Source organism: Parus major, chromosome 4 (assembly GCF_001522545.3).
Source record: "Parus major isolate Abel chromosome 4, Parus_major1.1, whole genome shotgun sequence".
Lineage (NCBI taxonomy): Eukaryota > Metazoa > Chordata > Aves > Passeriformes > Paridae > Parus > Parus major.
In genome coordinates this window covers 67,245,763-67,271,358 of record NC_031771.1, presented here as the reverse complement: position 1 = coordinate 67,271,358, position 25,596 = coordinate 67,245,763, and the positions used below count along the sequence as shown (strand labels likewise).

At 51.9% G+C, this 25,596-nt stretch overlaps 1 protein-coding gene across 1 annotated transcript in view; it reads right to left on the bottom strand.

The window, feature by feature from the left end:
* Positions 1 to 525: 525 nt before the first annotated feature.
* Positions 526 to 25,596, bottom strand: part of LOC107202758 (exocyst complex component 6B) — a 302,495-nt gene continuing 277,424 nt past the window's right edge. The window contains 3 exon segments of the mRNA XM_033513902.1: positions 526 to 4,504; positions 9,540 to 9,551; positions 12,935 to 13,047. Coding sequence (XP_033369793.1) covers positions 4,378 to 4,504; positions 9,540 to 9,551; positions 12,935 to 13,047 — 252 coding nt within the window. The 3' untranslated portion in view covers positions 526 to 4,377.

The following is a 25,596-nucleotide window of genomic DNA, read 5'->3' as shown; positions in this document are numbered from 1 at the left end:
TCTTTGCTATCCCAGCCCATGGATATTCCCTAAATCCTTCATCCTACACAAACCCCATCTGCTTGAGCCATTCCATGAAATCCCCCCATCTCCAGAAACCTGGAATGGTTTGGGTGGAAAAGGGACCTTAAATCCCACCCATTCCATGGGCAGGGACAGCTCCTGCTATCCCAGCTGGATCCAATCCCAGTGTCCAACCTGGCCTTGGGCACTGCCAGGGATCCAGGGGCAGCCACAGCAAATCTGGGAATTCCAGCCCAGCCCCTCCCCACCCTCCCAGGGAGGAATTTTTTGATAGAAACCAATTAAAATCCCCCAAAATTTGGGCCAAACTTGGTTTCCTCTCAGGGCAATGAGGGAAGGTGGGATCCAACGCTCATCCAGGGATTTTCTTCCCCTTGGATCCCCAGTAAACCTGGGAATTCCAGCAGCCAGGTGTCCAAAGGAGATGTGGAATTTTATCTTCTGTGGGATTTAGGGGTCAGGTTTTTCCCTGGGGACGCACAGAGCCAGACGAGGCATGAATGAAACCGTTAAATGCTGTATTTGTTTAATTGTAATTACACCAGGATAAATGTCCAACATGCTAATTTCTAACAGAATTGAACCTGTAAACCATGCAGTCCTTTCTCCAGCCATTCCAGCTCTTTTTCCTCTTGGAATCAGTAGCTCTGCTAGCGAGTTTTAAAGGAAAAAAAACAAAAACAAAACAACAAAATTCCCTTTAAAGTTAAACCTAATTTGCTAAATTTTCCCCTTATTGTGCAACAACTTGTGCAAAAAAAGCTGTTTTCATCACCTTGGTTCCCAAAATCAGGTCCTTCCACCCCAAAATCAACGGGAAAAGGCAACCCCGGTGGACAGGGAGGGATGGGATGTGGGATGGGAGAGCTGGGGGGGCTTTTCCTGAAAAAACAGAATCTGAGGGATGAGCCAAGGCAGGGATCAGCTGGGACAGGGCAGGATTCCAGAGCTGCCCATGGAATTTTTGGGAAGCTGCAAGTGGGGATGGATCCCAGCTCTGGGAAAAGCTTCCCAAATCCAGCCCTGGGGCTGAGAGATTGGAGCAGCAGCTTTGGGGTGAAGCAAACTCCCCTGAGCTCCCCGCCTCCATCCCGGCATTTTTGGGGTGAATCCCAGCCAATCCCGGTGTTTTGGGGTCGCTTCCCTCCGATCCACGGCGTTCCCGGTGGGCAGCAGAGCTAGGATCATCCTGGAGTCATTTGGGATGGGATTTATGGGATTTGTGTTCCCTTGGGGCTGCCAGCAGTGGGATAAACATGGAATGGTGCTGGGGGGGTGGAAATGAGGGGTCTCCAGCCCCACGGAGCTGTAGGAAAAATGGGACAGAGATCCCAAAAATCCTGCAGCTCCCAGGGATGGGACTCGAATCCAACCGGAGCGTGGGATGGAGTCTGGATGCTCCAAACCCCTCCAAGGTCCACAAAAGCACCAAACCCAACCCAGAACTAACGGGAAAAGCCCAGCAGAGCCAGGAGACATCCAAGGCTGAGGAATCTCTGCCCAGGATTTGGAATTTGGTTGGGATTTGGTGCCAGAACTTCAGCGTGAGGGAAGCGACAGCAGCGATGCCCCTGGAGCGGCCCTGGGTCCATCCCAGCCTCGCTTCCCAGAACTTTCCAAGGAATTTGGGTCCACTGTGGACCTTCCCACAGCTCTCATCCGAAATTCCACCTTCCCCCAAGCAGCCAATCCGGGGGAAAAACAACCCCAAAACAGCATCTTCCCAACTCCTCCCGTCCCCATCCGAGCGGGAGCTGGGGCTGGATCTGGAACAAAGTGCAAAAACCACTGGGAGCATCTGGCTTGGACTGCAGCCCCAGGAATACCCAAAAATTCCCAGGAAAACCTCTCCGTTCCCACCTCGCATGTGCTGATGGCTCAGCGAGAACATCCTACAGATGGGCTGGGCTGCAAATTCCCGCTTTGGACACCTTTTATAGGGTTTTTCCCAACTCCTGGAATGCCTGACAGCTCCTGAAGAAGGAAAGAAGCTTCTTGGGAAGCCGAATTTGGGTTTTAATGTACTTTTTTCCCCACTGGTGCTGGAATATATTTGCTGGAGCCGGGAAAAATTACGGAATAATCTAATTTTCTTTTCTTAATAAATAAAACCCACTAAGGAATGTTCAAGGGGTGTGGAGCGAGGTGTGAGAGCAGCATTATTTATTTTGGGAAGCTGGAAATCTTGGATTCGGGTCCTGCCCCTGTTTCCCACCCTCCCCTCCCCCTTTTAAATTCCCTGCAGCCACTTTTCCCTCCTAAGCAATTCCATCCGTGTCGGAGGACACCCATCATTAGGAAGAGACTGAGAAGGGATTTGGGATGTCTTCCAGGGTTTTTTTTTTTTTGGTGGGGGGCAATCTGTTTAAAAGATTAATTTTGTTTGGAAGGGATGGAGCCGCATCTCTCAGAACAAAAAGTTAATTGGGACCAGAGTCCCAAAATCCCATTTTTCATCCCGGGCTCTGACTTGCGGTTCCGGCTCTTGACCTCCTGAGATCAGGAGGAACTCCCTGAATTTCTCCCTTGGCCGGATTTGACTTTCCCAACAGCAAATCCTGAGCACCGGGAGCCAGTTTGGAGGATCCCAATGCTGGTTTCTCCAAGAAGAGCCTGAAGGAGTGAGGAAACCCATCCCAGGTCGCTGCTCCTGGAATTACAGCTCGGGGAGACGGGAATGGAGCCCAGCGTGGATTTGGGAAGGGTGGGAGCTGCCTGGAGTGTCTGAAAGGAGGCCTTGCCTTGGCTGTGCTGGGGGTTTTTTGTGGGAATGCCTCGTGGAGTGAAATATAGGTGGGAAAAACGGAATTTCAGGATGGCAGCACAAAATCCCTTCCCTGTGTCCCCAGGGCTTCTGCTCCTGCTCCGTCCCACTCCCAGAATTCCCATCCCTTGTCCCTCTGCGTCGTTTCCAGAGGTGTCTCCAAAGCTGATCCCGTTCTGGCCACACTGACTCCGACTTTCCTTCACCTGCTGCTTTTCCCTCCATCCCTCTCCAAATCCCTCCAGGAGGAGCTCACAAGGAACCCTCGATCCCTCTCCAAAACCAAGGAATTGCAAGTTTTCCCTCTTCCTGGTGAAAATAATCCCTTGGTCCCTCTAGGTGGAGGCGGCTGGGACAGCCCCAGAGCTCCAGGGGGTCGTTCCCGACCGTGTTCCCGTTTAATTTTGGGATTGAGCCAAACAAACCCTCTCCAAATGAAAACCAGCCCCAAAATATTGCTGTGGAGCAAGGCGGGAAGGCAGAACCTCCGGATTGGCGCATCCCGAGGGTTGGGAATGGGCACGGGAGCAGCACTTCCAGGGCTGCAACAACAACCAGGGGGATCTGGATTCCATTCAAGGCTTTGGGAATGCAGCTGGATAATGTGAGGAATTAAAGGCAGAAGGGTGACGAGAAGGCGAAAATCCCCCTCGGGAAGCGGGATTCTGGGATTAAATCCCGTTGGTGGCTGCCTGGTTTGAGCAGAGGATGTCTGGGGGTCTTTGGGACAGGGGGAATTTTATCCACAGGCACTTTGGAGCAGGGCTGCTCCATGGGGAATGTCCCACTGCCAAGTTTTCCCCATGGAACCATCAGGAGGAGAGGGAAGATGGGAAAAGAGAGGGAAAAACGCCTCCTGGACTCCCGGGAGATCCTGGTGTGCCTTCCCAGCATCCCTGTGGAGCATCCGTCCCCTCCGGCTCCCCATCCATGGATGTGTCCAGCAGCATCCCAGCCCCGGAGCGGTGACACAGGACAAATTCCCAGATTATCCTTCGGCTGTCCCTTCTCCATGATCCCACAGCCCCTGGCAGGTCCTGGAGTGGAGCTCAGGGATGGTTATGGACACACAGGAAAGGGATTCCAGGGATTTGCGGACTAACGTGGAAATCAGCCCGTGGAGGTGGAAGAGAGGAGAGAAAAACCTGGGAAATCCCTTTTTCCTACCTAAATCCAAACCACAGGACACACTCGGGGTCGCCCTCTTCCCAGAGAACCCAAACCCACGGCTCTTCCCAGATTTCTCTGTTTCCCAAGGGAATAAATTAACAAAAGCAAGGCAGGATGATCCCTTCACTTTGGCTTTGCCAAAAAAACAAAAAAAAACCCCAAAAACCAAAACACAACCCAGTCTGGGTGTGAACTTCTCCCAGGCTCCAAGAATTCCCACCCCTTCCTAAACCCCTGAAAATAGGAGTTTATCCAGGACACCCCTGGCACCACCTCTTTTCCCAGGATTGTTCCGCCGGGAGCGTTTTGCCGTTGGGGGGAGGCTCCGCGGAGACTTTCCAGGCGAATAAAAAAATACAAATCTTCTCTCCGAGCGAGATTCCCGAAGTCCAGGCGGCGGGAAGGAGATCCCGAGCCCCTCAGGAGTGGTGGCTGTTGATGAGGCCGCGCAGCTGCTTGGCCACGGTGTCGATCAACTTCTGCTTGTCCCGCTCGTTTTTCCGGAATTGGGCGAAAACGTTGTTTTTCCTGCTGGTGTCCCGCATCCTGCAGGGAGCACAAACGGGTTATGGAACAGGGATTGGGAATGTCTGGTGCTCAGAGGGGAGGACATGGAATTTCCAGCCTCTACACCAATTTTTGGGGAATTTTTCAGGCTTTAAACCCCTCCAATCCCAATCAAGGCCACTGTAGGATCTCTCCCAATTCCCACTCGTTTTTCTGGAATTGGGTGAAAATTTCCTGCTGGTGTCCCGCATCCTGCAGGGAGCACAAACAGGTTATGGAACAGGGATTGGGAATGTCTGGCGCTCAGAGGGGAGGACATGGAATTTCCAGGCTCTACACCTGGAATTTTTGGGGAATTTTCCCAGGATTTTTGCTTTAAACCCCTCCAATCCCAATCAACGCCACTTTGGGGTCTCTCCCTAATTCCCAAATGCAGGAAATCCTAAATCCTCCCTCTCCCAAAGAAGGGCTTCTCCATCCTCACCTTCGTTGGCGGGGATGGAATTTGGGGAGGAGATTTAAGAATCAGCACGGAATTAAAGCTTTTTTCCTTCAAACTTGCATGCACGAGATGCAGCTTTAGGGGAGGCTGGGAAGGTCTGGAGTTGTGAATTTAAATTTTATAAAATATTCCCATGGAATCACTGAATGTTTGGGTTGGAAGGGGCCTTAAATCCCATCCATTTCCAGCCCCCTGCCGTGGGCAGGGGCAGCGCCCGCTATCCCGTTTTTCCCAACGAATAAGAAATATAAATTATACGGATGTGTATAATTTATATTAAATGTAACACAAATTAATTGCCATTCCAGGAAGGAATCCAGCTGTTTGGAAGGAGCGTGGCGTCTCCAGGAGGTGTCCATAAATCCAGAGCCCAGCAGAGCAGGAGGTGGGATGGGACCCCACATGCAAAGCTGGGAGGGGGTTCATGCACTCCTGCATTCCCAGATCCGTATTTTTTTGTGGGGAAAAGGGCTTGGAACACGCTCCAAGGGTGGCGGGAAGGGAAAAAAAAAAAATCCCACCAGGATCAACCTTCCCACAGCTCCTGAAGGCACAACCTCCCAAAATCCAACCTGCTGGGGCCCGGCTCTTCCCAATTATCCCAATTTGTAGGAGATTTTCTGGGTAAATCAGATCTGGCAGAGGCTGAGGGCTTTGGATGCATCCCATAATCCCAGGTTTTGGCTTTGGGGACCAAAGGAAGCGTTGGAGTGACAGGGACACGGTGCTGATGATCCCTGGGAAGCTGGCCCTGGATCATCCCGAGGGTCTGGAGTCAACTGAGCACAGCCCCAACCTCTCCAGACTTACGGAACAAAAACAAACATCCAAGGTTTTCCAGGCTCCAACCTCTGAGGAAGAGCCACAGGGAATGGGAAATGTTCCCAAAAGCACCAGGCTTGGAACTGGAATCCAGGACAACAGCTTTATCCCAAAGGGGAATTTACTGGGATTACCAGTGCCCAGAGACAGAGCTGCTCTCCCAACGGGAACAGGAGAGCTTGGAGCACTTCCAGCCACCAAAACCGGGATTTGTTTGTGTTTCCCTGCTTTTTTAGCCGGAGCAGGTTGGCAGCTGCTCCTCCAGGAGGACCAGGGAGCGACTCTGCCAATGGGAAGTGGAGTTTGGAGTCACCCAGGTCCTGCCAGCCTGGATTTGGGGACAATGCTCCTCCTCTGGAACTCCAAACAGCTCCAGGAGGTCTCCGAGCCCTTCCCCAGCAGAGCTGGGAGCTCTCCCGGGTTCCAGAGAGACATCGGAGGTGCTGGAAGTCGACCTGTACCTTTGGAAAGCTCTTCCCATCCCTCTCCAGCCCTTCCACACACCAGGAATTTAGAGCTTTTCCATCCTGGCACCTCCAGGGCCATCTCCCATCCCGTGGGACCTGCTCGGGCCCATGGAATGTTTTGGAAGCAGCACAGATTCCGTGCAAGAAAACCTTGGGCTGTGTTGGGATGATTGGGAAGGAGCTGGATGGATAAACCTTGGGATCAGGATGGAAAGGGACTGCAGCCGGAGCCCTGATCCCACAACAAACCCACCGAGGATCTGGAAAAGTCTGTGAGCATCCGGGAGCTGCTGGAATCTCCAGATACCACGTGAAGATGGAAGCACTGAGCTATTAACGATTATTAATGAATTCAGCTGCAGGACACAAAATCCTGCAGGATTTGGGATGGGCTGCACAGATCCACAGGGNCTGGCGCTCAGAGGGGAGGACATGGAATTTCCAGGCTCTACACCTGGAATTTTTGGGGAATTTTCCCAGGATTTTTGCTTTAAACCCCTCCAATCCCAATCAACGCCACTTTGGGGTCTCTCCCTAATTCCCAAATGCAGGAAATCCTAAATCCTCCCTCTCCCAAAGAAGGGCTTCTCCATCCTCACCTTCGTTGGCGGGGATGGAATTTGGGGAGGAGATTTAAGAATCAGCACGGAATTAAAGCTTTTTTCCTTCAAACTTGCATGCACGAGATGCAGCTTTAGGGGAGGCTGGGAAGGTCTGGAGTTGTGAATTTAAATTTTATAAAATATTCCCATGGAATCACTGAATGTTTGGGTTGGAAGGGGCCTTAAATCCCATCCATTTCCAGCCCCCTGCCGTGGGCAGGGGCAGCGCCCGCTATCCCGTTTTTCCCAACGAATAAGAAATATAAATTATACGGATGTGTATAATTTATATTAAATGTAACACAAATTAATTGCCATTCCAGGAAGGAATCCAGCTGTTTGGAAGGAGCGTGGCGTCTCCAGGAGGTGTCCATAAATCCAGAGCCCAGCAGAGCAGGAGGTGGGATGGGACCCCACATGCAAAGCTGGGAGGGGGTTCATGCACTCCTGCATTCCCAGATCCGTATTTTTTTGTGGGGAAAAGGGCTTGGAACACGCTCCAAGGGTGGCGGGAAGGGAAAAAAAAAAAATCCCACCAGGATCAACCTTCCCACAGCTCCTGAAGGCACAACCTCCCAAAATCCAACCTGCTGGGGCCCGGCTCTTCCCAATTATCCCAATTTGTAGGAGATTTTCTGGGTAAATCAGATCTGGCAGAGGCTGAGGGCTTTGGATGCATCCCATAATCCCAGGTTTTGGCTTTGGGGACCAAAGGAAGCGTTGGAGTGACAGGGACACGGTGCTGATGATCCCTGGGAAGCTGGCCCTGGATCATCCCGAGGGTCTGGAGTCAACTGAGCACAGCCCCAACCTCTCCAGACTTACGGAACAAAAACAAACATCCAAGGTTTTCCAGGCTCCAACCTCTGAGGAAGAGCCACAGGGAATGGGAAATGTTCCCAAAAGCACCAGGCTTGGAACTGGAATCCAGGACAACAGCTTTATCCCAAAGGGGAATTTACTGGGATTACCAGTGCCCAGAGACAGAGCTGCTCTCCCAACGGGAACAGGAGAGCTTGGAGCACTTCCAGCCACCAAAACCGGGATTTGTTTGTGTTTCCCTGCTTTTTTAGCCGGAGCAGGTTGGCAGCTGCTCCTCCAGGAGGACCAGGGAGCGACTCTGCCAATGGGAAGTGGAGTTTGGAGTCACCCAGGTCCTGCCAGCCTGGATTTGGGGACAATGCTCCTCCTCTGGAACTCCAAACAGCTCCAGGAGGTCTCCGAGCCCTTCCCCAGCAGAGCTGGGAGCTCTCCCGGGTTCCAGAGAGACATCGGAGGTGCTGGAAGTCGACCTGTACCTTTGGAAAGCTCTTCCCATCCCTCTCCAGCCCTTCCACACACCAGGAATTTAGAGCTTTTCCATCCTGGCACCTCCAGGGCCATCTCCCATCCCGTGGGACCTGCTCGGGCCCATGGAATGTTTTGGAAGCAGCACAGATTCCGTGCAAGAAAACCTTGGGCTGTGTTGGGATGATTGGGAAGGAGCTGGATGGATAAACCTTGGGATCAGGATGGAAAGGGACTGCAGCCGGAGCCCTGATCCCACAACAAACCCACCGAGGATCTGGAAAAGTCTGTGAGCATCCGGGAGCTGCTGGAATCTCCAGATACCACGTGAAGATGGAAGCACTGAGCTATTAACGATTATTAATGAATTCAGCTGCAGGACACAAAATCCTGCAGGATTTGGGATGGGCTGCACAGATCCACAGGGGTTTTTTTCCCTGAGGAGAGCCTTGGGATAACTGGGAGCGCCCATAACAAACCCACAGAGGTGGATCCAGTAAATCTGGGAAGGATGGGAACAGCTGGAATCTCCAGACACCCCATGAAGGTGGAAGCTATATTAACTGTTATTAATTAATTAAGTTGCTTACAGGACACAAAATCCTGCCGGATTTGGGCTGGGCTTTGCAGATTCCCGGTTTTATTTCTCCAAGCAGAGCCTTGGGATAACTGTGAGTGCTATTAACCAACCCACAGAGGCGGATCTGGTAAATCTGGGAAGGGTGGGAACAGCTGGAATCTCCAGACACGATGGAAGCACAGAGATATTAACTATTATTAATGAATTCAGCTGCAGGACACAAAATCCTGCAGGATTTGGGATGGGCTGAGCAGATCCACAGGGTTTTTTTTTCCCTGAGGAGAGCCTTGGTTTAACTGGGAGCGCCCATAACAAACCCACAGAGGTGGATCCAGTAAATCTGGGAGCTGCTGGAATTCCCAGACACCATGTTAAGGTGCAATCGCTGAGATATTAACTATTATTAATTAATTAATCTGCCTACAGGACAGAAAACCCTGCAGGATTTGGGATGGGCTTTGCAGACTCCCAGTTTTATTTCTCCGAGCAGAGCCTTGGGATAACGAGGGTTTGGAAGCCGGTCCCAGGATTAGGAGTGAAAGGAAGGGAAAGGCGAGCTCGGCGCTGTCCCCACCCCTGTCAACAAACACCACCTCGGAGAGAGCCGAGCTTTGTCTCAATTAATCCGGGAGGGGAAGAAAGCAGCGGGGTAAAAGCTCCTCTTTTAGCTCTAATTAGTGCATTTGGGAGGATCGGGTTGCGCAGGGCCCCGCTCCAGAGGCACTTTGCAATTCCAGCCTTTCGGGCTCCATTGAGAGCGGACAATCGGGGCCCGGCGAGGTGAGGGTGAAAGCCCGAGCGAGCGCATACTTACACCCGGGATATCCTGGGAGAGACGGACACGGGCGTGATAAGGGACAGAGATAACCAGGAGAACAGGTTACAGGCTGAGCCGGCCCGGCGGAATTCCCGGCGGGATGGGAGGCAGCGGATGTGCCCGGAGCTCGTGGGGGATGGACAGAGACCCCTCAGAGGGATCCCGGGAAGTGCCCAAGGCCAGGATGGACAGGGCTTGGAGCACCCTGGGATGGTGGGGGGTGACCCTGGCCATGGAAGGGGTGGGAATGGGATGATCCTTAAGGGTCCTTCCAACCCAAACCATTCCAGGATTCTGGAGCCAGGCTGGGAGAGCTGGGAATGTTCCCCTGGAGAAGGGCAAAATGCAGGGAATGCTGAGAGTCCCTGCAGGGGCTCCAGGAGAGCTGGAGAGGGACTGGGGCCAAGGGCTGCAGGGACAGGAGCCAGGGAATGGCTTCCACTGGGAAAGGGGAGATTGGGCTGGGATCTTGGCAAGGAATTCCTGCCTGGGATTCTGCAATTCCCAGATTTCCCATGGCTGCCCCTGGATCCCTGGGAATGCCCAAGGCCAGGTTGGACATTGGGATTGGATCCCAATGGGATGGCAGGAGCTGTCCCTGCCATGGATGGGGTGGGAATGGGATGATCCTTAAGGTTCCTTCCAACCCAAACCATTCCATGATTTTATGACTTTATGGAACGAGCCAGGCTGGGGTTTGGTGACATTTTAACACCCCAGAGTGTGGAGCTGCTCTCCTGCTGTCCCACCACCTTCCCAGCCTCTGCCATGATCCCAGCTCACTGCCTGCCTCAATTCCCTGGCTATTCCAGGTGCTGCATGGCCAAGCTCCCAGATTTTGGGTATAAATGCATTATTTTACCATTTTACTGTTAGCTCTGAATAAACCTCTCACTCTCACATCTCAGATGCTGGGTCACAAATTCGCTGTGTATCACAGGATTGTTCTGGTTGGAAAAACCCTCCAAGGTCACCAAATCCCACCATCCCCCAGCATTTCCACATCCATCCCTGACCCACGGCCCTGGATAACCCAGGGATAACACAACCCAGGAAATAACGGTGTAAAAACAACACCTTGAGGTGTGAAAGTACTTTAAACCCACAACTGCCGCGGTTGTGTCCCTCACTGGGACCCTGCGGGTGTCCTGAGGTGCTGTGACATCCGCTCTTCTCCTCTGGGGGAGAGGAGCTGGAGCTTCCCTGGACCACGATGACACTGAGGGAACCCCAAAGTTCACAAACACCCCAAGCTCGCTCAGAGAAACAGAGATTCAGAGAAAAATTTGGGTTGGAAGGGACCTTCACAGCCCACCCAGTGCCACCCCTGCCCTCCCACCATCCCCGGGTGCTCCCAGCCCCGGCCAACCCAGACACTTCCAGGGATGCAGCTGGGTTTGGTTGGATTAACCATAGAATCAGACCACGAGGAGCAGTTTGAGGTGATTTGGGGTCTCTGTTTCTCCTGGAGGAGGTGATGAGTTTAGGGTTGGGGCCACACTTCCAGAAGAGCATTCAAGGATCCTGGATCCCTGGCAGTGTCCAAGGGCAGGGCGGACAGGGCTCGGAGCAGCCTGGGATAGTGGGAGGTGTCCCTGCCCATGGAATGGGACGGGCTTTAAGGTCCCTTCCCACCCAAACCATTCCATGACCCCACGAGGATCCCCTCCTGCCCTCTCCTCCATGCAGGACCCAGCACGGCAGCGCCCGTGGCAGGAGCCGCTCGGAAAACGATGAATTCCCGTTTTTTGGCTCGTTCTCTGTCCCACCAGCTGGAAAACGGCCTGGGAGGTCTGCTGGGAGCAGGAGCAGAGTGGATCCTTCCCGAGCCAGCTTGGAGCTGGACCAGCGGAGATCATCTGGGAGACCCACCACGGGCAGGGGTGACAGGCAAAGCAAATCCCGCTTTTCCTCGGGCCTGCAGCAGAATCCCGCAGCGTTCCCGGCTCGCTGCCGGCCCCCAGGACTGGCACAGCCCCCCGGGAGCCACCCCGGAGCCCCGCAGCGCGTTCCCGCTGTTCCCGGCACCGCTCCAGGATTTGGGATGGAGCTGTGCGGAGCATATGAACTACGGCCCTCAAAGGATGGATTGAGGGAGCCCGGCCTGGCTCGGGGCACCCAGAGACGGAATTGGGATTGGGGCCCTGTGGGAGGGAGGTGGGAGAAATGGGAATAAATGGGAGTAGAAAGAAATGGGGAGGAAAAAAAAATAAATTAATATAGGGGTATATGGAAATAGAAATAAGTAGAGATAAAAATATGGAAATGGAAATGAATAGAAATAGAAATAAAAATGTAGAAACAGAAATAGGGAATAAAATACAAAAATGGAGCTGTGGAAATAAATACAAATATATTATACTTATATAAAAATAAGTAGAAATAAATAGAAATAAAAATATAGAAATAATTTAAAAAATAAATATGTAGAAATAGAAATACAGAAATAAATATAGAAATATAGGAATATAGGAATATAGGAATATAGAAATATAGAAATATAGAAATATAGAAATATAGAAATATAGAAATATAGAAATGTAGAAATAAAAATAGAAATAAATAGAAGTAAAAACATAGAGACAGAAGTAAGTTTTAAAAGAAATGTGTAGAAATATAAATAAATAAATAAGTAGAAATAAATAGAAATAAAAATATAGAAATAGAAATAATTTTAAAAATAAATATATAGAAATATAGAAATAAAGAAATAAAACTAGAAATAAACAGAAATAAATATATAGAAACGGAAATAATTTTTTTAAGAAATACATAGAAATATAGAAATAGAGAAATAAATAGAAAAAATATAGAAACAGAAATAAATTTTAAAATAAATGCATAGAAATATATAGAAATTTAGAAATAATCAGAAATACAGAAATAAAAAATTAAATAAAATCCAAAATATAGAAAGAGAAATAAAAATAGAAATGTAGAAATAAAAATAAATAGAAATACAGAGATATAGAAACAGAATAGAGTATTCTGAGGTGGAAGGGAACCTGCAACAACGTGCTCCAACTGCCCGACCACTTCACAACCAAAAGTTGTTCGTGGCATTGCCCAAACACCTCCCAAACCCTGAAAAATTCGGGATAACCACTCCTTCCTGCAGTCCTGTGCATTTTAAAGGATTTTGGAGCTGTAGGTTCATCTTTACAGTGAAATTTTCCTTGCAGGACAAGGAAAACTCTGCTTGAGAGCCAACAAAAAGAAGGACCCGCAGCCAAGCCATTGAATTTGGATAATGTGGGATAAAACGGGATTTTTCTATCTGAGCTCCCTCTGTCCAGCCAGGGCCGAGATCTTTGCTCACAGGGATGGAATGAGCTGCTAAATAAAGCAAGGTAGGGGTGGGAGTTCTCCCGGGATTTGGGAGCCACACTCACTTTTCCAGCAGGATGAGGGCTGTGGTGGGGTTCACACGAAGGTACTTGCACGTGGGCTGTCCGTAGTCGGCCAGATACGTCGACCAATCCCACTGGATGAACAGATCCAGGAGCTGGAATGGAAAAACAAATGGGGTTTGAAAAAGCTGGAAAAGGGAGCAGGTGTTTCCCTGGAAGCTGGCAGAGGTCCTGGGCAGGTGGAGTTATCCATAAAAAAAGTGAATGCAGGCTTTATTAATTTGTTTTATGTTACGCTGTTAAAATTTCATCGTTAACTTGGTTGTACTTCATTATTGATTTAGGAATACTTAACATTAATTAATGCAGGGCTGTGTTAATTTAGTCACTGATCATTCCTGCTCTGTGATCCCCGTTTTTGGAGGTCTGAGACCCCTCAAGGACGTGGGTGACAAACAATCCCAGTGCCCTGACACTCTCAGCTATTGCAAGAGGAAACTTTTGGGGTCAAAGTCACCACAAACTTCTGTCCCCAAACAGCCCCTGGAGTCGTTCTAACCATTCCCCATGGATTTCTCATCACCTCTGGTTCACCCCAACACCCTCCAGCTGCTCTGGAAGTGTCTCCAGAGCTCCCCGAGGAGCTCTGGGGGTTATTCTGGGTGGGTACAGCTCTGGGAGATGGGAGTCCAGGTGCTTTCCAGACGTTGGTAAGAGAAACCAGCAGGCCTTGGCAGCAGGGGAAGGAAAAGGGATTAACTCGGCCATCCGTGACCGTCCCTGCTCCAGACTGCCAAAATTCCCACCTGCAGCCCTCCGTGTCCACAAATGACCCCGGATCCTCCCAGCCAGGTGAGGGACGGGAAAACGACAGCTCAGGTTGCCTAAATGCCCTCTTCCCACATCATTCCCATCCTTGTTTTCCATAAAAACCAGGAGCTCCCATGCCCTCCCCACACGTGGGTGTCCTCACCCCAACGAGGCCTTGGCTTCTCCACCCACCCATGAAGGCGCAGCCCAATGCCCTCTTCCCACACCATTCTCACCCTTGTTTTCCTTAAAAACCAGGCGTTCCCAAGCCCTCCCCACACGTGGATCTCCTCACCTCAACCAGGCCTTGGCTCCTCCACCCACCCACAGGGCCCAGCATTCCCGGGATGCCGCCTTCACCTCTGCCCCATCCGCAGCAGGTTAATTAAGAGCTCCTGCCTCTCCCTCCTCCCAAAGATCCCGTCTTGGAGCGCCGCTGTGACCACTCTATTTGGGGACAGGCTGCCAAGCGCGTGGACGTCTTCATCGCCTGCTCGGCGCGTCCCGGCGCCCACCACCGGAGCCGGGAGAAGCCGGGCCCGTCCCGCGGCCAAGCGGGGCCCATAGAGGCCTCATTGTCCCCGCGTCTCCATGGTTTTCCTGGAGGCCCCGGCGCTGTTTAACAACGCATCCTGCCCCGCCAAGAAGGGGATTTAGCTCCTCCGAGACCTCCAGATACAAAACAAAAATGTGCAACAAGATTCTTTTTGACTATGTAGGTCAGGGCAAGGAAAACAAGCTGTCGGGAACAATCCCCCGGGCTGGCGGGGGGGATGGATTAGCCGGGACCTAAGAGGGCTTTTCCAGCCCGGGTCCCGCTCGGCTTTGTCCGGCGGGGCCTTTGTGTCGAACTACAAACCCGAGCTGAACATCATTGGCAGGAGGTTTTTCCAAGGGGGCACCTTCGAGAGAGACAACCTTAAATATGATTTCACAGGCGCTTTTCAGGCCGAGCGCCGGGGCCAAAACGCTTCCGCGGGGTTTGGCGGCTGCTGGGAGGAGTTGCATGGTTGTACAGGCTCAAAGGGAACCCCCACAACGCACCAAAGGCCTCTTGCTGGTGGCCCTGGGAGGCTGAACGTGCCTCGGGCAAATCCCAAACAAAGCCTGAACGAGTTCTTGCCATGGAAAGTGCGCGGCCGGAGCATCCAGGGGCCAGGTAGCCCTTGGTGGGGAGGGGGAATAAAGAGCCAGGAGGAAAGGGATGGAGGGAGAAAGGAAATAAAAAGGTGAGGAAAAGGAAAGGAGTTTGGAGAAGATGGATTTACAGCGTTGGGAGTTGTTTTGGCAGAGGCTCAGGAGCAGTGCAGGAGCTCAGAGGGACACGGAGCGGCTCCAGGGATGGACCCCTCTGCTCTGGAGCCAGGCTGGGAGAGCTGGGAATGTTCCTCTGGAGAAGGGAAAAATCCAAGGAGGCTTGCAGGGCCTTGAAGGGGCTCCAGGAGAGCTGGAGAGGGACTGGGGACAAGGGCTGGAGGGACAGAAGCCAGGGAATGGCTTCCACTGCCAGAGAAACTCCCATGACCCGGAACCATGGGCAGCAGCTCTGCAGGAGCCCAGGTGTGCCCAGGTGGCCACGGTGGCCAGGGACACCTGGGCTGTGCCAGCTCTGGGGTGGCAGCAGGGCCAGGGCAGTGCCCTTGTCCCCTGTGCTGGGGGCACCTCCAGTGCTGGGACAGCTCTGGAGAGCCCTGGAGGGGCTGGAGCGTGGCCAGGGAAGGGAACGGAGCTGGGAAAGGGCTGGAGAATTCCTGAGGGAGCTGGGAAGGGGCTGGAGAATTCCTGAGGGAGCTGGGAAGGGGCTGGAGAATTCCTGAGGGAGCTGGGAAGGGGCTGGAGAATTCCTGAGGGAGCTGGGAAGGGGCTCAGGCTGGAGCAAAGGAGGCTCAGGGGAATTTCTGGCTCTGCACAAGTCCCTGGCAGGAGGGGACAGCCGGGGCTGGATTTGGGATCTTATCCCAGGGAACAGGGACAGGAGGAGAGGGAACGGCCTCAGGCCGGGCCAGGGGAGGCTCAGGTTGGACACTGGACAATTTCCCTTCCTGGAAAGGGCTGTCCAACCTGGTGGAGCCCCCATCCCTGGAAGGATTTGAAGGATGTGGCACTCGGGGACATGGGACAGCGGTGGCCTTGGCAGCGCTGAAGAAAGGCTTGGATCTCTGAGCGCTTTTCCAACATTATTGATTCCACGACTCCCAAGGCTCCCACCTCGGCCTGGACCTTCCCAGAGCTCTCACAGAGCCAGACCACCCCCAGGTGGCTCCCGACAGTGACGGATGGGCTGTGTATTTTCCACCTCTTTGCCCACATCCATCTTTTTTGGCTCGGCAGGTCCGAGGACGGCTGGGGCCGGCACCTTTGGCCCCGGCTGCCGGCCGCGCTCCGGAGGGGAGAGGTCCTGCAGGAGGAAGCCCGAAGGCTCAGGGAGAGTTGCCTCCAGACGATTTATCTGTCACATAAATGTGGTTTTATTGGTTTTACTGCTTCAACTTTTCACCTCTGCTGCTAAATCTGAACGGGCCGAGGGGAAAGGAAAAAAAGGGAAGAGGGAAAAAGCCGGCGGCGCGGGGCTGCCGCGGGGCTGCCGGGGGAGTTTCCAAATCAAATATGCAAATACCATTAATTCTTTAAACTGGAGTCTCCCTTTCAAAGCCATAAATCAAACTCGACAGCACATCCACTGGGGGTGGGAGGGGGGGAGAAGGAGAAGGAGAGGGGGGAGAGGGAAAAAAGAGGAGGGAAAATGAAGAGGAGCTTTCACCACGACGATGTGGGAGTGGGATGAGATCAGGACGCTGCAGACGTGCTCAGGGTGAGGGACCTGCAGCTTCCCCGGGTTCCTGGAACACCTCGAGCAGGAGCAGGGAGAGGTGCAGGCACAGCTTTATAAAAATGGAGAAGTGGAGGGTGGTTTGAATAAAACGCCAGGAAAAAAGGTATTAAAAAAAGCTAAAATTGGTTTTATACATATATAGGAGCTTGCACCCAAATTGAAATGTGAAAGAATTGAACTGGGAGCCAGTTCCCAGCCCTGTCCCGGGTTCCCCTTGGAAAAACTTTCCCCCCATTTAATGGGATCACGGAATCGTTTAAACTGGAAAAGACCTTTCACATCATCAAACCCAACCACCAGCTCTACCTCAAAACCACTTCCTTTTCACCCCCCTTGCAACGTCACCACCTCAAACTCTTCAAAAACGTCCTTTTTAATCCAAGCAGACCAATTTTTATGCCCCTCACCTCAAGCACCGGGCGAGGGTGGCTGGAAGGTCCCCGCAGGAGGACACCAGGCCGTGGTTGGACTCCGTGTCCCCTTCCAGATGTGAAGGGGAGCAGGGACAGTTTGTTCTGTCTGACGACAGCGCGGAATCTGGATCGAATCCTCCCGGCCAGGCCAGGAGCACTGGAATGTGAATCCAAACTGATTCCAAACACGGTTTGCGAGCCCTGCCAGAGCTCCTGGAACCAGATCAAAGCCACCACCGGCGTTTGCACGCTCGCACCCGAGTCACAGTCATGGAATCGTGGAATGGTTTGGGTGGGAAGGGACCTCAAAGCCCACCCAGATCCAACACCACGGGCAGGGACACCTTCCACTGTCCCAGGGTGCTCCAAGCCCCAGTGTCCAACTTTGAACATTTCCAGGGATGGGGCTGTGACTGCCCCACCTGACCCGCCATCCCCCAAAAGGGAATTGCACCGAAAGCTCCTGACCGGCAGGGAATTCCCATGGGAATGCACCAGTTTTCCCAGGAAAGGGGATGGGATTTGATTGCATGAAGAGATATTCCCTCATTGTGGTTTTCCAGTCCTTTAGGGGTGGCTACCAGGACGAGGAGGAGGAGAAATGGAGCCACGTGGAGAAGACAAGGCAAAGGCTCCAAGGTGCCTCAGGAAAGGTTTGATCTCCGCACAAGGAAGAAATTCCTTGGAGTGAGACCCATCTTCCCCTGGGACAACTTCCCCGTGGATGTGGTGGAGACCCCGCTGCCGGAGGTTTTTGGGATGCACAGGACAGGGCTCCTTCCACCCATTCCTTCCCCACACCAGGTTGGACCAGATGAGCCCTCAAGGTCCCTCCTAACCAGGGTGGTTCTGTGATTCCATCCAAGGGAAAGAACTTCCCTCTGATCCACCTCCCAGGGGCAAGGTGGAGCACCGAGATGGATTTGGTGGGATGGGATGGGTTTGGATTCCACTGTGGTGGATTGGAGAGGACTTTCCTCTGCCAGCACCATCCCAGAAGATGAGAGGCTGCCAGTGTTGGTGGGAAACATTCCAAAAGTTTCCTTTTTGGAAAATGGATTGGACTAGTGGATCAGGCAGGGAAACCCAGAACACCTGGAAGGCAGCAGTGGAAAAGGAATTCCACATTAATGGGATACCTGAGCACAGAGCCATCAACTCCCAACCATTTTGGAGCTTTTCCAAAATCCACCTTCTGGATTTCCAAAACCAAAATCGGATTTTGATTTTCTTCAACAAAATCCTAAATTAGGATTTAGGATTCTTCAAATAAAGAATTGAAGAATTCAATTTCCTTCAACAAAAGCCTAAACTAGGGAATTCAGTCCTTGGTTCTCCAAGCACACCCACCTGGGTCGAGGTGGGGTGAGATCTTCCTTGTGCTGGGATTTTGGGGACACTCAGATCCCCTCGGGAGTGACAGCGATGCCACGTGGTTATGGTGTGATGCTTTTGTGATGAGTTTGATGTCCCCAGAGCATGGAAAAGCATGAATTCCATTTGGTTTGGTGTTTTCCCAGCTGGAAGCAGCATTCCTGGCCTGAACCCTGCTGAGGGCCACGTCCATGAGCTGGGCCAGCGTCCCTGAGAGCCCACTCCGGTTTCCCATGGAAAAAGGAGGGAATATTTTCAGATGCAAGGTGAGAACAGCCCTCAAAAGCTCCGTCACCCCTCCTCATCCTCACAACCACAGTCTGATATTCCTCTTCCCAGGGTTTCTCGTACCTGGAACGAACAACCTTTGACCCAACACCTTCCACAGGCCAGCTTTGGTTTGGACAAGATCACACCCTGAACTTCCAAACCTCGGCAGAGATTTCCTAGAAGGAGCTCCTTTCCCTGCCTGAACACCACGGCTCCTCAGGAAAGGGGACAGCGAGGCTGGAGCTGTGTCCCACCTCCAGGAGGACGGAACACGCTCCAGCGGGACCAGGAAACAGACCCAGTCCTGCTGAGGACTTCCACAAAAGACACAAAGCTATGGAAAACCAGTGGCAATTCCCAGTTTGCCCAAGTCCATAACCCATCCCACCACTGGGGGAGCAGCCCCTTCCACCATCCAGCAGGGAATTGTCACGGATTACAAAATCCCAAGGAGCTTCCAGCAGCAGCAGCAGCCATGGACAAGCACAGTCCAAATAATTTATTTTGGGGAGGTTTCAATTACGCCTCGTGGGAAAGGAATACTGAAAGAGAAAGAAATATTCCAAACCCCTGGGAAGACGTGGGGTTTGGACAATAGCGTTCCCAAAAAGAAAAGGCACCGGGAATTGGAACATGATGTTTGTTGTTGAATTGTGAAAGGCACGGAGGGGGAAATCGTGGCCTAAGTGAAAACAGGAGCGGATTTGTCACTGGTTTCACTGGAAAGGAGGATTTGCTCTGGGAATTGGTGATGGACAAGGAAAGGGATTAATGGAGTGCAGGGAAGGAAAATTTTAATTTAGGTGCTGCTCTAATTACCTGAATTTCTGGGAATTGCTACAGATCCAAGATGCCTGGACCTCTGTGTGAGACACAACAAAAATGAGTGACTCCTCCAGGTCTCCTGGAATGTCCCACCCAGGGATGTCCTCCTAGAGAGGGGAGAACCAACTCCAAGCTCCTCAACTCACATTTACTGGGTTGATCTTGCAAGTTAAATTTAATTTTTTTTTTCCTCTTTATATCTGCTAAAGTCAAGCAGTTCCTGGAAAAAAACAAATGAAAAAAAATAAAAAAAAAATAAAAAGAGGAGAGGAATTTGGGAGGATTTATGGCAGCCAGGACGGTTTGTAATGGAGAGAGGTCTGAGGCCAACAAAACCCAAGTGTGTCCAGTCTGGATTATTTTCAGCTTCACATTATTGCCTGTTTATAGGTTGTTGTATTCCTGATAGCCCAGATTTCCAGGGAAAGGGCTCCACAAAGCTTTCTTGCACGGAGACATCTCCCAGTTTTCCAGCTGCAAACATTCACCCTTTATTAGGAGGAAAACCTCTGGCTTTCCACCTCTGCCTTTCCACCTGCTTTGAGGACACGCTGGAATTACGCAGGGTTGACTTCTCCTCCCGGAGGAATTTCTTCCAAGGGTCTCGTTAAAAACTTTGCAGGGTTTTACCTCAGAAAATTCATATTTCTGAGCACCAGGAGTGGCCAAGGGAGCTGGGAAAGGGGCTCAGCCACGCTGGAATTACACAAGGTTGACTTCTCCTCCCGGAGGAATTTCTTCCAAGGGTCTTGTTAGAAACTTTGCAGGGTTTTACCTCAGAAAATTCGTATTTCTGAGCACCAGGAGAGACTGGGAGAGCTGGGAAAGGGGCTCAGCCTGGGGAAAGGAGGGATCAGGTGGAACCTCCTGGCTCTGCACAACCCCCTGACAGGAGGGGGCAGCCAGGGAGGGGATTTGGGATCTCATCCCAGGGAACAGGGACAGGAGGAGACAGAACAACCTCAAGCTGTGCCAGGTTGGATATTGGGAAGATTCCTTCCTGGAAAAGGCTGTCCAGTGGGGACGCTGAGGATCAGCACCACGTGTGGGGTGACAGCCCTGGAAAGTCCCCCCAAGCCGCGCTCCAGGCCTGGCTTTAGTCACCCACTGGATCTTTGCCCGCGGGGAAAGCTGCGCTAAATTCTAGGGAAATCCCGAGTTTCTCTCAGCTGCGGCACAGCCCTTGGAAAATAAAAAGAGCAAGGCCTGAAAATGATTTGGTGCAAAACCTTTGGGATTTCAACGATTCGGGATCGAATCGTTCCTGGTGATAACTCCCGGGCAGGGGGATTTTATGGACGGCCATGGGAACAAAAGCAAGCAGAGCTGCTGGATTTAGAGGCCGATTTGCACTCCTAAAAGCAATCCCTTGGACTCATCCCACTCTCCAGGCAGGTTCACGAGTTTGCAGGGAAGGCTGGGCCGGGAGATGGGCGGATTCCCACCCTCCGGACCCTCGGACGGCGCGCGGGGACAATACTGGGCGGGAGCCAGGTGGAATGAAAGAGCCTCGGAAGAGCGTTCCGCAGGGAATTCCACTATTGAATAACACTTGGCTTTTCCATTGAACCGCCACAAAGGGGGATTCATTCCCGAGGCAAAGATGGCTCCTATAGCAGCATCCCCCGGATCGGGTTCTGGTGGAGCTGCATCCCGCAAGGACGGAGCCGGATAAACCCCCCGGGATAAGCATCCAGTGCCGTAGGGGAGAAATTCGGGATGTGGTGTCTGGAAAACGCTCAGGGTGCAGATAATTAACCTTAGGGGCTGTTCTGAAGGTGTTTCGGGGAGGAGAAGGTGGGTTTTGGAAAAGCTCTGTGGTTGGGAGTTGATGGCTCCGTGCTCAGGTATCCCGTTATTACGGAATTCCTTTTCCACAGGCATTCCAGGTGTTCATGGCCTTCTGGGGTTCCCTGCCTGACCCAAACATCCAAATCATTGGCTCCACAGAAAATATTAGGAAATAACATGGAAAATCCCAATATTTCAGCAGCAGGAGATCCCTTAGTCAGGGAAGAGTGACCATGAGCACAAAAAAAGCACAAAATCCCTGAAATCAGTAAAGGGGGTTCAGAGGGGAGAAAGCAGGAGTTGTCCAAATAAACCTACAGGGAACACCTCCAGCATCATCCCAACTGGGAAAAAATAATCCCAGAAGTGAAAAAAAAATCACTTTAATGCCACTTTTCCAGGAGGGAGCATTCCCAACTCATTGACGGAGCAGTTTGGGGTCTGGGAGGGGTCGGTGCTGCCCCTCAGCTCCCGGCAGGTGACAGGTGACACCTTTGGGGACAGCCAGACCCGCTTTGAGGGGAGCAGGGATGGGTGAACACCAAATCCCGAGGATTCCTCCTTTCCTTGGTGTCAAAACCCCGTGAGATTTGTGATGTTTGAACCGAACCTCTCCTGTTATCCCCAAAAACCACCGGCATCACCTCCCTGAGCCCCACGCACTCCACGCTTCTCTTTCCTGTCGCCGCTCAGCTGATGCCAAATCCTCTGCGGAGTCGCATTTTTTCCTTGTGTTTACACGTCAAAAAAGGGGCTAAAAAAAAAAAATAAAAAAAAAAACAAAAAGGAAAGGAAAAAAATAAAACAAAAAAAAAAAAGAAGAAAAAGGAGGTGACCTCTTGCTCACCCCGGGCGGGCTGCGAGGAGCCGCCGCTGCCTTCACCTCCGGCTGAACTTCCAGATTATCTCAGCCAAGATTCACCTTGCACTGAACTTGTACCCGGAGCACGGCACAGTCACGGAGCCCTGATTAAACACTGCGGCACCACGGGGCCATAAATTTATACATTTAATGAGGATTAGCGGCGCTTCCTCCCGCCCTCCTCGGGCTGGGGACCGATGGAAGCGCTGGGAAGCGCTCACCAGCACGGCTTGGACATGGAAAAGCTGGGAATAAGCAGGAGATGAAGCAGCTCCTACGCTGGGAACGCACGGAACCCGTGGCAAATCCCACGGGAGTGACCATGGAATGACCCACGGAGGGCTTGCAATGGTTTTCCACGTGAAAAAGGCAGGAAAAAGGAGCAAGGCTGTGGGACACTGTGCTCCAGGAGCCCGTGGGTCCCTTCGCCCAGCAGGAAACCATCGGCAGGCCATGGCCTCCTAAACTCTGGCTGCCCTCTTCCCACCGAGCGCCGCATCCCAGCGCTGTCCTTTTCCAGGACGGACGCGTGACGGGAGGCAGCGGCAGCCGCCTCCTCCTCCTCCTCCTCGTCCTGTCCCAGCTGCCACGGAGGGAACGGGAGAGCTCCACGCTCGCCGACGCCCGCCGGGGTCACTCGGCCGCGCCAGGGGAGAACGTCTGGGCGGCGAAATGGATCCGCTCAAGTTCAAGTGCTTGGAATGCCTCCCTCCTTCTTTTTTTCTTTTTTTTTTTCTTTTTATTTTTTTTTTTGAACTAATACATCCCTGCTTTTCCTGATAACTTCCTCCTTTCCCTCGGAGGTTTTGTTTAGCAGATCCATTGTTCTCGGCCAGCCTTGCCCTGGGGTCCAATTTGAGAGCGTTCTCATTTTTCCCCCCTATGTAACCGATGCTTATTTCTTTAAGCTCCACTGTAAACACAAAGCACACGGCACAGCCCCGGCCCGGCTTTGCAGGAGGCAGCCTCAGCCCTGGAACTGCTTCTCCGTGGGGTTTTTTTATTGGAAACAAAAGGATTGGGTCTCCTTGCTCCGAGGAGTCAAACACCTGCGGGATGCGGGAACCCGCGGGTGGTCCAGCGGCTCCGTGACCCTCTTCTGCTTCCAGAAATGTGGTTTTGCTAATTAGAGGCGTCTTGGTTGTTCATTAGGGGTGGGGGTTGAGGCAGCAGGACCCGTTGGAGGTGGCCTGGAGGTCCTTGGGGTGCTCGGGGTGCAGGAGGAGCCACCAGGGTGTCCCCTGGGAGGGGCGGCACAGGGGGACAAATAAACTGGAATATGAAATAAATCCTTGGAAGAGGTGAGAGCATCTTGGATGGTCCCGGGGACATGGCAGGAGACGGGGATTTGGGAAGGGTGGGTTGCGAGGCCACCACTGACCCCTGTCCCCAAGTGCCACCTCCACAGGGCTTTGAAATCCCCCCAGGATACGGGAACTCCAAACCTCCCTGGGCACTTCCAAGGCCTGAGCACCCTTTCCATGGAGGAATTCCTGTTGGAATTCCTGCCCTGGCCCAGCCTGAGGCCGTTCCGTCTCCTCCTGTCCCTGTTCCCTGCGAGCAGAGCCCGACCGCCCCCGGCTGTCCCCTCCTGCCAGGGAATTCCAGAGAGGGAAAAGATCCCTCGGGATCCTCCTTTGCTCCAGCCTGAGCCCCTTCCCAGCTCCCTCAGGAATTCTCCAGCCCCTTCCCAGCTCCCTCAGGAATTCTCCAGCCCCTTCCCAGCTCCCTCAGGAATTCTCCAGCCCTTTCCCAGCTCCCTAGGAAAGGTTTTCCAAGGTGGAAGTGTCCCAGGGCTTGGAGCACGCTGGGATAGGGAAGGTGAGGAACGGGGTGGAACCAGGTCCTTCAAGGTCCTTTCCCACCCAACCCATTCCATGATTCCACGGTAAAAGAGGATTTAACATTCCTGTTCACTCCAGGTCTGACTGGAAGCACAGCCAGCCTTTTCCCCCCTCCACAAACCTCCTCCTGCGGAGAAAATCCCGAGTTCATTTGAACCTGTTCCCTTTTTGGTGGATCTGAACCATCTCGGGAACTTGGAATTTGCAAGGAACAAAAACACGGAGTAAGAAACTCCGGCAGAGAAGGTGCCACACTTTTGGCAACCTGGAAAAAACTCCTGGATGACCCAAATCCAGCTCCTAATTAATTACAAGCTCCAAATCCTGCAGGACACACATTCCCGGGGTTGAAATGATGCTGAGCAGGAGCTGAGGCAGGATTTGATCCCGCGGCTGCGTCCGCCAGACGGCCCCGGGCACGGGGAGCCCCGGCAGGATTTATGGATATTTGCTGGAGATAAAAGCAACCCAAGAAGCTCTGGGAAACAAAAGCCAAGGCTTTTTCCTTGGAGTGTCACAGTAACCCCTGGACGGCCCCGCGCTCATTGTCACAGCCCTGGAAAGGTACAAACAAAGGCAGCTTTGGGTGCCAAGAGCTGGAGCAGGAGGGAGAGGAAAAGAAAAAATTCCCTTTGCGGTCACTTCCAGGGCAGAAATCCCGGGAAGAGACGGTTGAGGATGTGCACGAGGAGTTGTCTCCCCACTCCAAAACGATTCCCAGGAGGAAAAGGCAATAGGGGAGGAGAGTGGAATGATGGGATTGGGGAATTCGACATCAGGGCGGTGATGGGGGAAGAACAAAAAGTCCCTTTTGGGGTTAAAATGGGTTTTAAGGATTTTAATGGGGCTGGAAAGGGGTTTGGGGTAGGAGTGGTTCCCAAAAAATGGGACTGGATCCCAAAATTGCTGTCCTGGTTATGGGAAGGTTGCACAGGTGTTCCCTAAATCTGATGCTCCTCCTGCCTCAAAGATCAGCAGCACCTCCAGGGAAGCTGTTTTCCAAAATTCTGGGGAAGTTGAAATAGGAGAAAACTGCTCTGGGGAGGTTGGAGTGAAGTGGAAGGGGGGAAAAGGGAGAAAAACGAAAATAAAGGAAAAGGTAGAAAAGAATGGAAAAGAAAAGAAGAAAAAAGAAGGAAGAAAAAAAGAAGAAAAAAGAAAGTAAAGGGGAAAAAAGATAAAGAAAGAAGGGAAAAGAAAGCAGGAAAAAGAAAGAGAAAGAAGAGAAAAGAAAGGAAAAGGAAGGTAAAAGGAAGAATAAAAGCAAGAAGGAAAAGGAAAAAAGAAAAAGAAAAATTAAAACCAAAAAAAAAGCAACAAGGAAATTAAAGAAAGAGAAATGAAGGGGGAAAAAAGAAGGAAAGAGGGGAAAAGGGAAAAAAGAAAATAAATTAGAATTAAGGAAGGAAAAGAAGAAAAAAGGGGAAAAGAGAAGACAGGAAATAAAAATAATAGTAATGAAAAAAAATCCAAAGAAATTTAATGCAGATGGAATTTCAGAGGAGGATTTGCAAAGCAGATCCAAACTCATCCATGGAACCCTCACCTGACACCTGGATTTGGGTACCAGAGTCTGGGATCTGTCACCGGAGTTTTGACAATGGAATCAGGGATCTGTTATTGGGATTTGGGCAATGGAATCAGGGATTTGTCCCCAGGATTTGGGCAATGGAATCAGGGAT